This window comes from Camelus ferus, chromosome 20, assembly GCF_009834535.1.
Source record: "Camelus ferus isolate YT-003-E chromosome 20, BCGSAC_Cfer_1.0, whole genome shotgun sequence".
Classification (NCBI taxonomy): Eukaryota; Metazoa; Chordata; class Mammalia; order Artiodactyla; family Camelidae; genus Camelus; species Camelus ferus.
In genome coordinates this window covers 24,352,284-24,372,239 of record NC_045715.1, presented here as the reverse complement: position 1 = coordinate 24,372,239, position 19,956 = coordinate 24,352,284, and the positions used below count along the sequence as shown (strand labels likewise).

Genomic DNA, 19,956 nt, shown 5'->3' with positions numbered 1-19,956 from the left:
TTTTTACAAAGTGTATTTCCTATAGTTTTAACCAAGGCTCAAAACATTTCTTTATCAAATAATTAGCATTCAGAATAAAATTGTAAAGAGAAGTACACATCGTGACTTTCACCTGTTAATCCTTCATAGCGTGTGCCAGTTGCCCAGCATGCTAACATGGTAACAGAGGATGACCAAGCGTATTGTATAAAAATATTTTCTCAAATACTGTACATTCTTCAAAATCAGCTTCTAAAATTTTTCTACATGAAAGTAAAGGAAATGTCTGTTTAAATTAGGATTTTAAATGATGCATTAACTTAAATTGGTAGAGCTACCTTGCTGATGGACTCAGCTCCCTAGGTTTGATCTCAGTGTCGTTTCGCTAGTTTCTGGCCACAGATTCCACCTGAGTCAGTCACCCTGAGGCAGCATGCAGCAGCTTTGTGCTAGGTCAGAGCAGAAGTAGACCGGTGCAGATCCATCACTTTCGGGTGGGGCTGACAAAGGGGAGATTCAGAGCCTAGCTTTTTTGTAGGTATAGGTGCCTTATCTAGAAGAAAAGAAGAATTTTGTTTGCATTTACTAAACTGGGAATTAAAGCAACCTGCTGAGAGTTCATTTTTCTGTCCCATGGGGCAGAAATTTCTGCTACCTGAAAAATAAATTTTAAAAGACAAGAGACCAGCATTTGGCTATCTTCTTCATGTTTCTCTTCAAGTGCAGAAGGAAAGCCTCCAGTTGTGACGCTAGTATAGTAAGATGGGACAGAAGACTGACTTTTTATCCCTGCTTTCCTAGTGCCCAGGGTAGCAACTAGCATGTAATTCCCCACTCCGTTAAATATTTATGGGACAGGGGAAGGGGAATTTAAGGTGTGGATTGCACCTCTGGCTCTTCCCTCCCCTACCCTAAAATCAACTGACTTCACTCCTGATCTTGAGATTCTTAGCTGCTGTTTCAACTCCAGGAGAGAAGGGAAAGGTGTGGCCACAGTGCCTGTAGCTTTCCCCTCAACAAACAGGGAATGTTGCAGTCACCATCCTGTCCTCCAAGGTGAGTGACAAGTGGCAGGTAGTGCCCTGAAGTAGGTAGAGGCCTTACCAGGAGCCAGGGGAAGCAGAGGCAGGTGAAAGCTGCCTGGTATGGTCTTCGTGTAGTAATGACTGGGTCATAGCCATGGCTGGACTTAAGCAAGTGCATTAGTGTTTTCCCAAAACTTTGCTCCTGTATTAAACCCAAGTAAAGGCAGATGCTTTACTCTGCTTCTTCATGATTTTATAGCACTGTTCCTTATCATCTTTATCTTCCATTTTTCCCACCTCATACCATAAGGAGAGATATAAAAATGTAAATTTTCTAAAACATTGAAGCTATTTAAACATTTCCTAAAAACAATAGAAAAATTAAAAAATAAAATCCTAGGGAACAGTTTTAGCAGTGCGTGAAAACTTAAATGCCTTTAGGCCCATGGGAGTTAGCATGGAAGAATGAGGCAGGTTAGGTGTAAGACAGGAGGGAGGAGTGGGGTCTGTGTCCAAATGGGAGAGAAAGTGCCTGGCTTTGCTAAAGGCATTCCAATAAAACAAACATACAAAACAACAACCGTAGGCTGTGTACCAGTGGAAGTGCCAGTTTGTGAACTCGTGTCTTTTACCTCTGAACATGTTGTGGGAGGTCCAGCCCTGGAGCACATGTTAAGACCAAAACTTTTATTCAAGGATCAGACTGGATCTTAATAAATTTAGACCTGATTCAACACAGTTTTGTATCTTGTGACACATAAGAGGAGAGGCACCAGTGTTTTGAATACTATTAAATATTTAAAGTAGATAAGATGAACTTGATAATAATAAATTACTTTAATGGAGTAATTCTATGACTTCTCCCAAACCTTTGGCATCTTGGTCTCCTTAGCTAGATATTTCAGTGAAAATAGAAAACTGGAAATGTCATATATTTGAATCTATAACTTTTCTTAGGTGTACTTACATTTCAGTTCAGTAAGGACGGGAAACTTGAGCACATGGTCTGCACGGCTGTGCACGCAGTATGCTGTGGCATCAGAGTATTCTGGAATTGTCAGTTAGGGTGCTGTCACCGCAGATAATACTTGCAGACCTGAGTCAGGGTGTGTTTAGAGAGTCTCATCTTGGGGACTTAGTTTTATTAAAAAAAAAGATTATTAGAACAAAAAAATACACCAAAGAATGGTAATTTTAACCAATCAGAGGTTCAATTTATAGCACTGTTAAAGTTTCCATTTAAATTAAAGCCATTGATTTTGTCTTTTTTTTTTAAGCCTTTCATCACTCAAGATTTCATTACTGAACATCTCCAAGTCAAATGTTGTCAATTTTGAGTTAGTAGGTTTGCCTAAGCATAAATTAAACCTTTTGCATCATCACAGTACTCAAAACAGTATTTAAATTGTTTAAACAAATATACAGTCTAATAAAGCAGAGCAAGGCTTGTCATTAATCAAATGCGTATACCTCCAGGTTGGCCACATTCGTGCGGAGCGCGACATTCTAGTGGAGGCAGACAGTTTGTGGGTTGTGAAAATGTTCTATAGTTTTCAGGATAAGCTAAACCTCTACCTAATCATGGAGTTCCTGCCTGGAGGTAATTACTTGACGATGAAAGGTCATTTTTCCTTTTTGTTTTGTGGTTTTTCTCTCACATCAGTTAACCCTCCTTTCTAACTTTTAATCGTGCTTACAAAGTTGCTTTCTGTATCTTTTTTAGGTCTGTAAAGGAGGTCAGTAACCTGTCTGTGCTGGGGTGCCTTTCTACAATTTTAGTGCCATAAAAGTAACATTCTCATTCATTCTCATGATTTCAGATGGATATTTCTTTCTTTCTTTCTTTTTCTTTTTCAATACGTAGGAATAAACTAGGGACTTTGCCTGCTCTCCTGTCAGTGGGAATACGTGTAATCAGTTATCCCAGTGACAGAATTGAAGCTGTAATATTCTTTGCTTCAACTTTTCTGTTTCTTTTTCTATAATTTATATTAATAAGGAGTGAATTTCTCATTACCTATATTAGTAGCCAGAATCAGTTTCTCATTTTTGAGATGGCAAGTTTTATGTAACTCAGCATGTGCATCGTCTAAGACAGCTCCAAAGTAAACCCAGCACAGAACATGCCATCTGTTCTGGGGAACACATTCTGGTTCCCAGTGAGCAGATGAACTGTCAGCAAACTGGTGGGGAAAAAAAGAAAACTTTTTCTTTTTTGCTTCTGTGGCAAAGCCAACATAATTGTGGTGTAATATTTGATCTTGTGACAATCTTTAGTTTAGATGTAGGGTCACCAATAATTTTTTATTAACAATTGATGAAGCCTAGAAAAGAATCTGACAGGATGAGGAGAAACTTTTTAACATTTAGATGCCAGTTCTTAAATAGAAGTAAGAACCAGCTCAGTCACCAGCCAGCCAGTTGACGTGTGTCTCCTCAAGCCTTACCCGCACCATCTTCCATGGCTTCTCACGTCTCCTGGACCCTCCCTTTGCGCTTGGTGGAGCTGGCTTGCAGAGCCATAGACCATCTGGCCTGAGCCCTGATCATCTGGGCAGGCGCACACAGGTGAGGCCATTGGCTGCTCTCCTGGGCCACCGTGCTAACCAAGGCCACACAGATACTAGAGCTGGCCTGAGTGCACCGCCTCCATCTCTGGTGTGCCTTCAGATTGAATGTGTGGCTGCCAGGAGTGATTAGGGAATTATATTTTTCAAGTCTTAGGTCAAAAGAGGGAGCATTTTAATAAATGGCTTAATTTTTGCCTGAGGGTAAAATACCCATTTACCTCTAAGAATGCAAAACTTCCCCCAGACTTATAAATGAAATGAAATTCGAAAAGCACAATGATACTCTGTTAAATTCAGAGGTGTCTTTTCTCTTTTCCCCGTTTACTAACATAAATGGCTTTATATGTGATCTAAACTGAATCTTTCCATTTCTTTTAGCTTTAAACTACTTATACATCCTTGCTTTGCTTTGCTTTTGTCTAACTATTAAAATCAGAATCTTTTTTTCACCATTTTACTTTGCTGGTATTAAGCAGAAATAATTAAATTTTGATTTTGCAGAAAACTAAAGAAGTTACCTTTTAACTGCTAAAATACTGATACTGTTTTGTAAAAGTTGCATAAAGCATTTTGGTGTATATTTAAGTACCTGTAATAAAACACTGGAGGAAGAAACCCACTGATCTTGGGAGGTGTTCACTGTGCACTTTTGGAAGGCAGCTGTTACACATCCTAGTGCGTAGCATTTTCAGTTCATATTTAGCTTTTGTTGACTAATACTTTGCTACCAAAATTTGTTTATGTTCTAATGTTTTGTGAATAGAAATTGGAGAGCTTGTTTTCAGCCTCCCCAAATTTTTACATTTTTGTTGTTTGGCATTTCTGCTTCTCTCTCTAATAACGGCAGTACAGCCTCTGTGGAAATGCCATTTGAAGAGAAGAGACAGCTCGCAGATGTTTGTGCAGAGAGAAAAGTAAAGTAGCTTTATCTCCCAGCTCAAAACGTTATCTTAAGCAAATTTACTTCTTTCCCCTCCCCTAAAATGAGAGAAATTTCCTTTCTCCAAAGTAAAATGGAAATCACAGCTAAATGGTCAGGATCAGTTAGCTTAGGTGAAAGTGTTTGGCTCTCCGTGGCTGTGAATTTTGCCTTTTAAGTGTTAGAAGCTACTTACTGTTTCTGCCCATAGTGGGTCAGTCTCTGGAACACCGCAGAGGCCCGTTTAGCGCTGCCTTACCTTGCAGATAGGAAAGATGTATCTGGAGACTGGCACTTATTCATGCGTTGGTTTGTGTGCGTGTACTTTGTATCTTGTTTTCAGGGGACATGATGACCCTGTTGATGAAAAAAGATACCCTGACAGAAGAGGAGACTCAGTTTTATATAGCAGAAACAGTGTTAGCCATAGACTCCATTCACCAACTTGGATTCATCCACAGAGACATCAAACCAGACAACCTTCTCCTGGACAGCAAGGTACCGTGGGGAGTAGCAGCCTGACCGTGTGTCTTCACCTGTCTGAGCAGCCTCTGGTTTAACACCACATGGCTTGTAGTCATCACAGCCGGGGTGCTGTGAGCTACCTGGTGCATTTCTCTCTCTCTTTTTTATAGGTAATTTTGCTGTTACTTCTTTTCTCAGGAAGGCTTATAGTTTTATAATTTGACTGAACATTCCTCTTAAAAATAAAGGACATTTTGGAAATGATTAAGAATAAAATTGATTTAGGTTATTTTATAATAAAGCCAAAGATAGTCATCTTCTCTTAGCATATAATTACACTAGTGCATCACCTGTCGAGAGCCCCTCTGTTGGGCAACCTCGTGCGTTGAGGAGCCCAGGCAAGATCCGGGAAGTAAGGCAGCAGCAGCAACAATCTGTCGCAGAGTTTACTTCCAAATCCTATGCCCTCTGCTTAGAGAAGAGCCCTGCACGGCCTCTGTAATGGCCTCTTTATCTTTACCTTTAGACATGCCAGTGAGCTCTGGTGCTTGGTTCTTAAACTCACATCAGATCTTGTGCTGCTGGATAGTTGGCTGCTCCTTGGCAGCTTCTCCACCATCTGGGCCGCACTTAGCTATGAAGTGAATATATTGATCCAGAGACGCTCCAGAGTCCCTTCCAGCTCTAAAATCTAGATTGTTGTGTTCTTTTATGTAGAATTGCTGTCTAGACTGAATTTTTTTTTTTTAAGTAGAAAAGTGAGTTTAATTCCTTGGGTATTCTTTCTTACTGCCTTTTGATAACAGTCTTTGAAAAAGTTGAAATTTGGTCTACTTTCTTTGAAACCTTTATTTTTCTGTTTCAGGAGGGCAGATTTGTCAGATATTTCTTCTAGTTAACAGCTTTTTTCTTCATTATAAGAATAATACACATACATAGTGGAAAATTTGAACAATACCGAGAGTTATAATGAAGAAAAATAACTATAATCTCATCATTCAAAGATAACCACTATTTTAGTATAATAGCTTCAATATCTTTTCTGTTTGTGTCAATAATTTATGTATAGTTAGCATCCTAGAAGTAAATAGCTTGGTATTCTGCTTTTAAAATGTTAATATATATGAGATTATTTTTGTATGTCACAAGGTTCAGATATATTTTTAATGAAGCAGAAGCCCTACATTGTGTGGTCTTGGGTTCAGAAGCTCTGGCCCTGTACCCCGGGTGCCTTAGTGCTGGCTTAGCTGTAGCTTGTAGTCTGTGTTCAAGTCCAGCCAACATACTGAAGGCCAAGAGTTGGGGGCTCAGTCTAGAGGAGGAGGATTGGGGAACCCTGTTTGGTGCAGACATACTCTCTCAGTATGCTTGCCCAGACCTGTAGAAGTGAGCTCACTTACGTGTTTAGTCATGCATATTATAGAAGTAAAAATGTGGAAGTTTTGCATCCCTGCTGTATACTCAGAGAGCTACAGAATTCCCTGAAAATCTGGTTTTAAATAGCATTTGCTCCAGGCACTGCTTTTTAAGATGCCTTTTTCCCTTAGAGGTGTCCAGGTAAAACATGTAATTATAAGAACTGTAAGACACTTCTCTGGCTTGTGGAACAGGTTATTTGCAAATCCGGAAGGAAGATACCAGGTTAGCAGGCTCAAAGCTGTCTTTGGTAGTTTACCTTGTGTGTGTGTGCATGTGTGTGTTTGTACACACACACATATACACACATCGCCAAACCTAATGGGATTTAAAAAACAAAACAAAACAAAACAAAACCTGATCCAACGCAAAGCTTCTATAGCCTTGTTCCCTGGGAAGTTTGCATGTTAAGGCGTGAAGGAAGGTGGTATCGTGGAAAGACCACAGCTGTTGAAGTCACTGGATCAAACCTTGGCCACACCACTTCTAATTGTGTGACCTTGAGCAGTATAGATCCCTGAGCATTAGGATTTCCTCCCCTGTTTTTAGTTTTACCTCCTTATCTACTTAGCATTTTGGTTAGTGAACATTTGGTCCTGTCCCAAATGTCTGTAAGACATTTGGTCCATAAGTTATTTGGTTCACACTGAAAAAGATCTTTGAAATTTGGTCCTATCCAATTTCACCCCCAAGAGCACCTTCCTCTTCTTAAGGTCTGATAGTGCCAAGCACCAGGTTGGAAGCCTTACGTGCATTAATTCTCATCATTCCTGCCAAGAAGATACCATGACTCCCATTTTCCAGATAAGATCAGGAGGTTGGAGAGGTTAAGTGGTCCTGGTCAGGAGAGAAAGAGCATTGATTTCTGGCTTTGGTTCTGCTGTTTCATCCACAAGTCATTGAATGACAGTGAAGTGTGGCTTAAGAATTTTATAAATGAGACAACACATTTAAAGTATGCCTGGCTTATAGGAGGTGTGAGTTTTCCTTAAAGAGAGTGATAAAGTCAGAGACTTTTGATTGGAATACATTATGGCAACTTTTACCAAGAACTGTGAGGTAAAGTTTATTCCCTTTGTCTTTGGAATAGTTTACTCCTTGGAATTTATCCTAATGAAATAATTCAAGAGGAGAAGAAGCTATATGAACAAAGATTTGTTTATTTAGTCATCATTTAACAACCATTAATGTTGAGTCCATCCTTTGTACCATGCGTGGTTAGGGTTGGGAACGCAGGCCCTCTCTGGCACAGGGGTGCTTGCTGTAATCCACAGCACTCGAGAGTAAGGAGTTGGAAATGGAGGGAACATCCAGTATCAGGGGGACAGGCAGACGAGGAGGTACTAAATCATTTGAATATTATGTAGACATTAAAAATGATGATTTTGAAGAAACAGAATATTTGATTTAGTTTAAGAAGTAAAATTAGGTGCTATGGATATTGTATGCCAGCTATATTTCAGTGAAAAAAAGGGAAAAAAATTAGATGCTATGGAGGATTCAACTAGTTTAAAAGTTTATATTTGGACAAAAACAAAGATAATATGCAAAAATGAAAATACTTCTATTTGTATAATAGGGTTTGGGGTGATCTTTAAAAAATTTATTTGCTATTCTGTTTTTCCCTGTAACAAAAGAAAAAGCAGTGGAGCTGTACTGGGTACTGCAAGGAGCTGGAGAAGATCATGTTTTGTTTGTTCCACATCCATGAACATTCATCCATCCATTACCTTGTTTCTTCTTCCCCACAGGGCCACGTGAAACTTTCTGACTTTGGCCTTTGCACAGGACTGAAGAAAGCACATAGGACAGAATTTTATAGGAATCTGAGCCACAGCCTCCCCAGTGATTTCAGTAAGTGTTAACAGAGATTTAGCCTTTTTTTAATCCCTTAACTGGGCCTCAAAGAGCTATTCCTCTGGTAACCAAAATATGCACGATGGATTGGGAGATTCTCACAGTTTGAGTCTTTAGAGAATAGAAATACTCCATTCCCAGGTTTGCCTGTGATTTGTACTGTGTGGTGAGGCCATATGAGGGCTACCGGATGTGTTAAGGCTGATGTCCAAAAGAGCTTGCTTTGGAGCTCTGCTGAGAAGGTCACAGGGCATGAGAAGAAAGTCCTGGGAACAACTCCAGGTTTGATTTATCCCCGGTGCTTCTTTCTGTCATAGCACAAGGAAGTTTGTGAGTTACTTTCACTCCAACACTACCAAACCATTGAAACTATGTAGTAAAATTCCAATTCTTCCTTAGAAGCTTATACCAAATAGTGTATTATATATTCAGAAGTCTCTGATTATGTAAGAGTTACTACTCTTGGAAATGATAGTAACTTGGGGAAGTTGTGAATGTTTTAGATCCACTTTGGGACCTTTGCTTCTGATGAGACTGAATTCCCTGTGATTCTGATTAAATTCCCCATAATTCTGTTTTAAGGCCTGTCCGTGTCCTCTGGCCACATAATCCACAGGGAAGTGCTGCTTCCAGCTCTCATTGTATAGATTCTTTGAGTTAATGCTTCGGAGCCTCTGATTTGGGCTTGTGGACCTGCTGGGAAGTGTGCCATCCAGAGTTACTGATGTTGGGCAGAAAAGCAAGACTTGAGGGTCTCATGTGGCTTGAACCAGAGCCTAGAAAAGTAGTAAACATTCCTATCTGGACTTTGATTAGAACTTGTTTTCTCTACTTTTAGCTTTTCAGAATATGAATTCCAAAAGGAAAGCAGAAACCTGGAAAAGAAATAGACGTCAACTAGTAAGTAATATTTGTGGCTTCTTAAATGCTGCAAACCAAGTATGAGTAAGTTTAAAAATATGCGTGTAACTTTGCATTTGATAAATGCATGTTGTCTATTGCTTGATATAAATGACCTTAACAGAGCACTGTCATTGTGCTGGTAGCACCAGAGTAATCTCTTGAAGGAGGGCAGATAATGTGAGGTTGTTTTTGTTGTGACATTCTCAGTGGATGACGTCACTCAGGCCTTTTACAGGTGACAACCCTTTTCCTTCCTGTTCTGCCTTTTCCCAATTTTCATGGTAAATGGTGGTAAATGGGTTATAGTTAAGCTGGAGTCCTCTTAAAATGAAACTAAGTACAAATACCTACCCAGCACTTTGAGGCAGTGGTTCTCAAACTTATAAAAGTTTGATTCACTTAGTCAAGACTCCTTAATTCACCTGCCCCACCCTTTCCTATTTATGGTGGAAAAAAGAACTTGGTGATTAAAAACTGGAGAGAAATTTAAGGGACATGCTTACTTTACTAAAATTTGTGTATATACACATAAAATTATGCCTCACAACTTAAAAATAACGTTATTGTATTTTCCTTGATAGTATGTTGGAATTTATTTAAATAGTACAGATTCACCAGTGAAATACTGCTGCCCAGGCAGACTTCTGTTCTGGAAGGCACATGGCCTGGTGTCTAGTTATTGGAAAATTTCTGACCAGAGATAATAGAAATGTGTATCATCGTATGCTCAGACTTTGCTAGAAACCTATAGCAAATGGAAAGTGGTAATGGTAAATGAACAGTTGGTCTTTAGAAAGCAAGAAGAGCAGCAAGGGATGGAAACCTGACTGACTCAGAATGATGATCATGTGTATTATGTAGAAATGGTGGCACTTCTGCTTGTCGGTGTATATGTTTGTAACTTGGCAGATTTGCCAAGTATTGTTTTGGCCAGAGTTCTTAGTAAAATACTGAATTAGAGTTCTCTGTGATATCTTTAATAGCTCACTAAGTAGATTGCTGGTAAATAACTGTTAGTCATACGGGAAAATGGAAGCCTGTAGAATTAAGAAAGAATCAAAGGAAAGGCTTGCATTTTTAAAATTTATTTGAGGCCCATCAGTGGGCCTCAAGACCACGCTTTGAATATTACGATTTTTATGTTAAACCTGGGCACTGGGAGAGGCAGTAACTTAAACCACACACTTTTGGAGATGTAGTAACTGAAATTAATCTTTGATGTCTTTTTCTAACGTTAACTTAGGGATACTTAGGTTTGGTATAGCTAGTCACGTCATAGTCGTCTTAGGAACTGTGATACTCTTTAAATGTCTAAATTTTGTATATGGTTGAAACACTTTACATAGCTTGTTGTATTCCTGACATAGGGAATGTCAGGAATGACTTTGGTCGGATGCTTCTATTATGTCTCTCCATAGGGCAGTAGATCTTAACCTTGGCTGCACACCAGAATCACCTAGGGAACCTCAGGACACACTGATGTCTGGGTCCCAATCCCAGAGATTCTGGTGCAGTTGGTCTGGGGTATATAGTCTGGGTATCTGATTTTTAAAAGGATGCTGGGTGATTCTACTGTGCAGTGAAAGTTGAGACCCTCTACTGAAGGGACTGTTTCTTAAACAATAGCTCCTGCATTATTGGGAAACTGATATTTATCTGTGTTTTGGAAGGTAACAAAAGGTAAGGACATTTCTGTGATTTAAAAAAAAATTTTTTTTAAAGCAAGCCAGGATTTAACCTTTGACCATTTTTATTTTAAGGGTAATTAAGTTTACATACTTTAAATTATTCTTACACTCTGAGAAGCTTTATGCTTTTTGACACACACCACAGGGTCATGTCAGACTTACTAGGAACCACTTACAAGTCTGTGAGGGAGATTTCACAGTTTCCATATTTGGAGTTAAATGTCCTTTAATATTTAAAATGTTATTTTAAGTCTGAATAAAACTTAGGTTCTAATGCTGTGATTAAGCTTCTTGCCTTTTTATTCTGTCTACAGTAGAGATGGAAAAGTATTAAGGTCACTCATAATACCTCTTTTGATAACTTGAAGAAAATAAAGCTACCTTTCAGTCTTCAAAAGGGCAGTTAACTGTGCTTTTGACCTTTCGTAAGTAATCCCACTGAGCTAGTACCTCCTGCCTCCTAGAGGCAGGAGGACAGACTGGGAGGTACACAGCTTGAATGGAAGGTTAGTGTTAGTTAATGCTTGATATAAGTTTACTGCTCTAGGTTAAGCTTAACATATGTAATCCTTCACCCAGCCTATTACTTTTCAGTCCACTGAGAATCACTAAAAAATGTGGAGGCTTTAGCTTCATCTTTGGCTGCTTAGATCCTTTTCTAATATTTTAAGTACCAGCGTGGTCCTGGGTAACCTTAGGCCACACTAACTGATTCGGAAATAAATATGAGTCATTTTTAAGTTATTAAACCAGAGTTAAAAGTTGAAGTACCTACATCTAGGCATCCAATCTTCGCCAATTCTTTTTTTCTTTTTTTTAGTGTAGAGTTTATAGAAGTGGTTAAGTAGGAGATTATATTGCTTTATTTCCCCTAAAATCCTAAAAGAAATCATAAGTTGGAACACATCATATGTTTGAAATATTAACAATCCACAAAGCTCTTTACAGCATAGCTCTGATCGACACTATGAATACCCAAACAACAAAAGGAAAAAGAAGGGTCTAGATTTGAGGTATTAAGGGCTTAAAGTTGGAGGACACCCTAGTATGGAAAACAGACAAAGGTTTGAGAAGGGGGCAGTCCCTGGATTACCTTTGTGTACCTTGTACTAAAGTGAGAGTGAGCTCCCAAGGAGGGACTCCAGCTCCCTGGTGAGAACATCACCTTATGTGACAGGTTTACACCTGCTGTATACTGTATTCTGTAACTCCAAGATTTTTTTTTACACCTTAGTATCGTGAAGGAATTCTTTTTTGTGGCATTAGGTCTCTGGTTTTATAATAGAAATCTTTGAACAAAGAAGGTTTACTCAAAAGCTTTGCTGGAATATATTTCATCTAAATTGAAAGGTTTCTGTAGTTTCTTAACTTTTATAATTAGAATAAAAATTTCTGCTTCTTGGGGAGGGTCCAATCCATGTTTCAGACTTAAAACTTAAAAAAAAAAACAACCTGGCTATTTAATATGTATATTTAAAAGAAAACAATGTATAATTATCTATGTGGAAAAAATGGATTCCTACCTTACAATATACATAAAAATAAACTGCAGATGGAAAATAAAACTTAAAAAATTTTAGAAGAAAATACAGGGCAATATCTTTATGACCTCAGGGTAAGGAAGGGTTTCTTAAATAACATACAAGAAGTACAAATCATAAAGGAAAACTTGGTGATTTTACTACTTTAAAGAAAAAAAACCCCTGTATATTGAAAGACATAAGCAAATGAAAAGACAATCTACATGGTCCAGTCCAGCTACTTTGGAATTATCTTACAGTTGAAGTGTATTCTCTCCAACCCAGCAGTTCTAGCCCTATTCAGATACCCTGGAGAAACTCTTGCACCTCTGAACCAGGACACATGTATAAGGATGTTTATGCATTTTCCTAATGGCAAAAAACTAGAAATAACCCAGTGTCCATCGAAATACAGAGTATTTTAGAGCAGTGAAAATAATTGAACTTAAAGCTACATATGACATCATGGATCAGTTTTAGAAACAAAACATTGAGAAGAGAAATCAAATAGAAGACTGCTTGTAGAATGATACCATTTTTTACAAAGCTTGGAAACAAAACTAAGATCTCAGTTTGAGAGACACAATATGACAAGATTAAATTCCTTTTTAAAAGCAGAGGAATAATAAACATAAAACTCAGCACAGAGGTTAGGAGGAGAGGCAGGAGGATGGACTGAGAGGTATACAGCTTGAATGGTATCAGTGATACATATTTTGGTTCATTTGGACTCAGGAGTATTCATTTTATTATGCTTCATAATTTGGTAATTATACACTTTGGTGTATATAACAAATATTACATCATTTAAAAAATCAAAAAAATGATAAGCCTCAGACTTGGAGAAGATACTTGGCAGTACGTACAATTATAAAGGATTAATGTCCTGAATCAGGATTAAGGCCGTGGATTTATAAAGAATTCCTATGAATTAAAAGAAAAAACATAGTACAACTTACAAAAACAAACAAATGGGCAAAGAATCTGAACAGTAATTCACACACAAAAGACTTGAATGGCAAATTAGCATATGAACATGCAGTCAACCTTGCTAGAAATAAGGGAAATGCAAATTAAAATAGAGAGATCCCATTTCATATTCATCTGATTGGTAAAAATATAAGATTCTGACAAACAAAGCCAAGTGTTGGTGAATGTAGAGCACCAGGGAGCTCATCCCCACTCGGCGTGTTTAAAACGTGTAACCACCTTGGAGGACACCTGGAAGATGTCTGATTAAGTTGAAGATGCTCGTAACGCAAGATCCAGTGATATTACTTGTAGTAGATCCTTTAGAGAAGTTCTCACACCAGTGCCTAGGAGGTGTTACAAGAATGTTTATTCGGTTTGTCGTTTGTTTTGGTGAAACGCTGGCAGCAACACACATGTACGTTTACAGGAGAATGGATAAGAAACATTGTGACATTTTTATAATGGGATAGTGTACAGCAGTGAAATGGGCGAACTAAAGCTACATGAATAAATCTCGAAATCATAACAGAGTAAAAAAAGCAAGCTGTAGCATTGTAGAATAACGCAGTAAGGTATGAGACTCTTTATTAAAAGCTGAAATATACAAAAAGTATTAAGTCATCTACGTGAATATCCATTGAAGCTCAGCACAGCAGCTTCGAGGTAGTTATGACTTCAGAGGTGGGTAGGGATTCTGGCTTTCATTGATTTTGTAGTTTCGTATCTTAAAAAGACAAATGATCTGAGACAAAGGTGGCAGATTATTAACCCCTGTTTAGTATGAGTAATGGATAAAAGGGTGTTGTATTATCTGTGCTTTTTCTTCCTGTATGTTTGTAGTATTTCATAATATTTTAAAAACACAACACAGGTGTAGTTTTTAATTTTAGAAGTTATGTACAATGGAAAGCATTTATATTGGAGCCTTCCATGTGGTAAGCCCTCAAATGCTGAGCACAGGAAGGCTCTGGCCTTCCCCTAGTACTGCAGTCCTGGTGTACGGGAGTGGATTACTTGAATTTAGAAAAACACTCCTTAGCTAAGAACTATTTACATACATTTTTCAGTTTGGTAAGTAAGCATTTATAAACCTTTGACCTGTAGGTTATAACTTCAGTTTTGGATAATAAAGCTTCCCTTAATGATTTTCCAAACGAAAAATATATATACTGCAAAGAAGGATGCTTTGGAGCAAGATGTTTAATTTCCAAATTGGGCTCTTCCACTTGTTCTGAGGCCTTGGGCAAAGCAGTTTTGGGCATGAGTGTTATCTGCAGTTGGGATGATAAGGTCAGTCTTCTTTGCTAAGCTTTGTCATAGGCTCATAAACGTATAAAGGAACAGAGCATGACACGTCCTGGGTGCTCAGTCAGTTACGGGACTAGCTGCTCTGACAGAACCTGTGCCCTAGTGAACTGACATGGCTGTGTTCATTTGGGAAGTGCTCGGGCAAATCGGGCTTGCCATTCAGCTGCCGGGCTGTCCTGCTTATTTCGCTGGTGGTGCTCGTAGCTTTTGGTCTCCAGAACAACTCTGGGCACCTTCCTGCCTGCTGGGCCTCCTGACGTGTGGTGCGTGTTTCAGGCCTTCTCCACGGTAGGCACTCCTGACTACATTGCTCCCGAGGTGTTCATGCAGACCGGGTACAACAAGCTCTGTGACTGGTGGTCGCTCGGCGTGATCATGTATGAGATGCTCATCGGTAAGTTGCACGCTTTCAGGACTTGTTCTGTGCAGCCAGGGGAGTCCTCTGTTGATAGCAGACTCTGTTTCAGTTGGGATGAGCTAAGCTCTTGTACCCCTTGTCTTTTAAAGTGAAGTTTCCTAGGTAGAAAGCTCTGGGCCTTAAAATGGACCCCACAGCTTTCTGGCTCACTGGCGCCCTGTGGTTGCTTGCTGATTGTTTATTGGGTTTTTTTCTACGTATTCATCCTCTCCATCTCACAGCTCTTTTGTTCACTGGCATTTATTAAACATCCATTGTATAGAGAGCCTTAACGGGGCTGTGTCACACACACTCTTGACTTACTTGCTGTCCCCTTTCTCAAAGCCTTCAAAGCGTGGGGCCCTCTAACTTCTCTCCCTCTTATTTGGATGGTGTATCTGTATTTGGGGGGCACATCTATAGGGGTGGCCATATGCCCAAGAGCACTGGAGTTTAAGTCTATCCATGGTGATGCTGAGCTGGGCCTGTGTGGATGACGGGTGTGGCATCTGTCTGGCTGTGTTGTCTCGGGAACGTTGGAGGGAGGCCTGTGGAGGCAGATGTGACCTGTGTGCAGGGCAGGCGGAGTAATAGGGTATGTGACTATTTATCCTCTCGCCTGTAGTTCTCAAGGGGAGGCGTGGTGGTCACTTTAAAACCTATGCTTTTTGTTGTCCAGCTTGTTTGGTACATTATCCGTATAAGGATATTCCTAGAATGAAGTTGTTTCTTAATGATTCACCCTTGTATTCTTCTTTGGGCACAGTGGTTCCCGCATCTGCAGCTCTGCTACGTCCCCTTCCTCTCCCAGCTCCGGCTGTTGGCTGGCTCCCTGGTGGTACCGGAAGTACAGCTTCACTTTGGGTTTAGGAGTTTGGGGGAAATGGAAAATTGGTTTGGATGTTTTGAGATGAATGGAAATCCTATCCATGTCATGGAGGGAAGGACATATAGGATCACTAAAATAAACAGAATCATATAAGGAGAATAATCTCAGTCAGATTCAAAGCTCTGGGATATAAAAGCTTCCAAGTCCCTTCCTTTTTTATTTCAGGCTACCCACCTTTCTGTTCTGAGACCCCGCAAGAGACATATAAGAAGGTGATGAACTGGAAAGAAACTCTGACTTTTCCTCCAGAAGTTCCTATTTCTGAGAAAGCCAAGGATCTAATTTTGAGGTATCGGCGAACATTTCCCCTGCCCGCTTCCACCCAGGCTTTTTCACATGAGTGATTTCATTAAATTTTTTTCCCATCATTTCTTGGATCTGCACCCTGCTTCTTCCATTTTTCTTTTTAAAAAGGGGGAAGTTGTTCCTTTTCTTCTTTCAAAGAGGCTACCCGTGTATGCTGAAAGGCCTCTCTTTTCCAGATTCTGCTGTGAATGGGAACACAGAATTGGAGCCCCTGGAGTTGAGGAAATCAAATGTAATTCTTTTTTTGAAGGTGTTGACTGGGAACATATCAGGTATATCCATATAAAAGCTTTCAGGATAATTTAAGAAAGTCTGTAGTTTGCCTAGGACTAATTTAGTAGGACTATTACTGGCAAGCCAAGTAAGGGAACAGAGCTTCTTAGAAAGTCAGGGTCTTTTCCCGATTTTCATTCATGGTGAGGATCAGGACGTATGTTGAAGCCAGCAGTTATTTCCACAGTGAAGGGACCATCTAACAAGTGTGTTGGAGTTGCTTTTACTGAGGACATACCACCTTCTCTAGTGTTGGGGCCACCAGCAGGACTGTCCCTTCCCTTATGGTAGAGGCTGTCACTGAGGGGTAGAGAAGGAAGAAGGGTGGGGTGGGGAGGGGAGCAGAGAGAATGAGATTGTGATGGCAAGGGTGGTAGTGGTACCGCCTGCCCTCTCCCAGACTTCCTTACTCAGCATCCGTTGGTTGCTAAACAGAAGATGAAGTTGTCATCTATTTCATAATTATGTTCTGATCTGTGTGTTTGTGATTTTTATTTTTGCCTCTCTCGTGTCCATTTTTAGCCACTCTGCTCTTGGCACTTTTGGTAGAGGAAGGGCAGAGCCCTACACGAGGGGACACAGGTTGCTTCCCTTTTCAGCAGACAGGGGAGGCTGTCAGGGGGAGTGCGCTATCTTTGCGTTTTAACTTCTGATTATTCTTGTCGTCCTAACTGTGAATAATTGTTAGGTAATTTTTCATCGTAATTTTGTTTGGATGTAGTCAGCTAGTGTGGTCGGTCAGTAGTCACAAGCTTTTCAGAGAAAATAAATGCTGCCTGCCCACAGGCAGTCTCCCCATGTAGACCAGGGGTCTTTTTGGAGAGACTTGATTCGTCGTGATCCATATGATTATTAACCCTAGTAATTTCTGGCATGTCTGTCCTTGGCAGAGAGAGACCTGCAGCAATATCTATTGAAATCAAAAGCATTGACGATACCTCAAACTTCGATGAGTTTCCAGAATCTGATATTCTTAAACCAACAGGTAATACTGCCACCACCTCTTGCTGCCATATAAGTGCATTATGACTTCCAAATTGTGGGGTGATGTTTACAAAGCAGGGTAGAGAACACGGAGGGTTCTTCAGGCTCTTTTAAGTATCTTTCCAGTGTTAACCCTGGGCAGCAGTGAGACCTTGTCAAAATGGAAAGTGAATACAAACTCTCATGTGTAGACTGCTCAACTGGGTGGGTAAATCCCAAACATTTGCTCTTTTGTTATTTATTAAATTAAAGCTTAGGTAACCTGAAATGGGAAAATAAAACTTTTTAAATATTGTGGAAAATATGAGGTTCAAAGAACATAGGACATCAAATGTAGACAATTCAGTGTGAAAAATAACTTTTCCCAAATAGAAGCTGTAGTATGTTCTTCAGGATGTCAGGTCTTCAGTTCTGAGCAGAACATCAGGGCAGGGCAGTGAATCAATTCTCACATCTATTTCTTTCCCAGTGGCAACAAGTAATCACCCTGAGAGCGACTACAAGAACAAAGACTGGGTCTTCATCAATTACACGTACAAGCGCTTTGAGGGCCTGACTGCGAGGGGGGCAATACCTTCCTACATGAAAGCAGCAAAATAGTTTCCTTGAAATGGAATTCTAAGTAGAGCAGACTTCCTTGTACAGCATCACGGTTTTTCTTCTCACATGCTCTTTTGAAAGAGCTTCCAAGAAGCTTATGGAACCCACCACTGTGTCATGGTAAACTCTCCTGAAGTGCGATAGTAAGTGGGTTCCCTTTCATAGCGTGTCTGCTGACCTGCAGAGGGGACACAACTCTCTGCTACATCGACCACAAACAGCTGTTCTGCTTCCTTAGAAGCATCATGAGCCAATTTGATTTAAAAAAAAACAAAGAAAAAACTTGAGTTTTCCTAAGTTCATCAGAACAAAGGGGGAAGAAACAGCCATCATCCAACATGACTTAGATTGTAACATATACTTATCGAACATCAGCCAACTCCTGTGATTTGCGTGACATGCTTTCTGCCAAGCCCACCAAGTATTTTTTTGTTTTTCTTTAAAGTTTCAGTTCTTTGAAGCTGTAAAGTTCCAGAGTACTAAGGAAAAAAAGCAATAACTCTTCAGCAGCCAGCCTCCTGGCTGAAGGAAGTGACCCACCCTCCCAGTGGGTGGTGATGGTAGTTTCTCCGCAGACCTCGGCCTCGGGCAAGTGGCTTTGTATAGCCTCCATTCATGGTGCACTTTATTTTTGGTACTAGGATAAAGACCCTCAGTCCATTTTGACTGTCTCCTCCAGCTCATCTGAAATACTCATGCTGCTTTTCTGAATGTTCATGGGAACGGATACCAGGTTGAGCCATTGTTGCTCTTAGAAGGTCCCCAAAGCCACTGGGCCTTGCCAAAGCGTTGTGGACCTCGTGGAAAACCCCACTTAATCCCACTGATGGATGTTGCTGTGGACCAGCAACACCCACAAGTGCTGCCAACAGGAACTTTGTTCTTGGGAAGAGCCCAGGCAGAAGCAGGAGGCCTGGGACCCTCTTGGCTAAGGTGCTGCTCCTGCTCTGTCTCCAGAACCTCCTTGGAAGTGGTTGAAGGAACTGGCCCAGTACAAAGTGCAGAGCCAGCCTTCACATCCTTGGAAAAGTTCACGCCTCAATCTTTGGTGCAACTGTATTTGTATTCGCTTGGTGTTTCTCCTTTCCCAACTTTGACCATTTTGCCTTGGAATCATGATTACAAATTTTTCCTTTGCAGATGCCTTCCCTAGGGGATAGTCCTCTCCACCCTGAAGGGTTACCTGCAGGCTTGGGCTGACCAGGCCTCTCTATTGGAGTGTTCTCCTAAGAGAGAACCTCTGAGTTTCAACACAAAGTGCCTTTTCTTTCACAGCTGCCACCGCCTTTAGAGGACTTTTGCTGCACCAGAAAACTGTGGAGGCTCCGTATTAATGCATTATTACTTTTAAATTTTTCGATAATTCTTACAGCATCATGTGCACTTGTGTAGTGACTTTGCCTGTTGCAGTGTCATGGCCATGCTACAACTGGGAGACTGTTTTATTCCAGTCTTGAGGTTGTTACTATCAGCTAAGAAAGGAAAGTATGTCCCAGCTTGCCATTCAGAAAAGAGAAATGGAATATCAAATTTACAGTAGTGAGTGAGACTACTTTGGGTTTTAAAGTCTTAGAGGAAAAAAAAAAAGTATTAGGGAAATATTAACTCTGGATGAGGGTAATGTTTGCCCCTTAATCTTTGATTCATGGTTTGTTAGTGAAAAGGAAGTCATGTATTTCTTTGCATTACCAAATAGTTGGGGTCTTAACCTCCATGTGTTTTGCAAGAATGTGTGGTAAGCATGGGTAAAGAGAAGTAACAGGAGGGTGGCAGCCTGTGTGTTGGGGAGTGGCAGGGGATAATTTGTTTTAGGGGAAAATGCCCACTTTAACTTTTAAACTTCTGAATAAACTGTGTGAAAACAGTATAAACCTGATGTTTTAAA

General features: G+C 40.0%; 1 protein-coding gene across 2 annotated transcripts in view; it reads left to right on the top strand.

Moving 5' to 3' along the window:
• Positions 1-19,956, top strand: part of STK38 (serine/threonine kinase 38) — a 38,047-nt gene extending 18,091 nt beyond the window's left edge. For both annotated transcript variants that reach the window (XM_006195299.3, XM_014568229.2), the window contains exons 6-14: positions 2,481-2,604; positions 4,837-4,991; positions 8,126-8,228; positions 9,070-9,131; positions 14,899-15,016; positions 16,074-16,197; positions 16,391-16,486; positions 17,378-17,472; positions 17,941-19,956. In XM_006195299.3, coding sequence (XP_006195361.1) covers positions 2,481-2,604; positions 4,837-4,991; positions 8,126-8,228; positions 9,070-9,131; positions 14,899-15,016; positions 16,074-16,197; positions 16,391-16,486; positions 17,378-17,472; positions 17,941-18,071 — 1,008 coding nt within the window. In that variant the 3' untranslated portion in view covers positions 18,072-19,956. The remainder of the gene's footprint in view (positions 1-2,480; positions 2,605-4,836; positions 4,992-8,125; positions 8,229-9,069; positions 9,132-14,898; positions 15,017-16,073; positions 16,198-16,390; positions 16,487-17,377; positions 17,473-17,940) is intronic.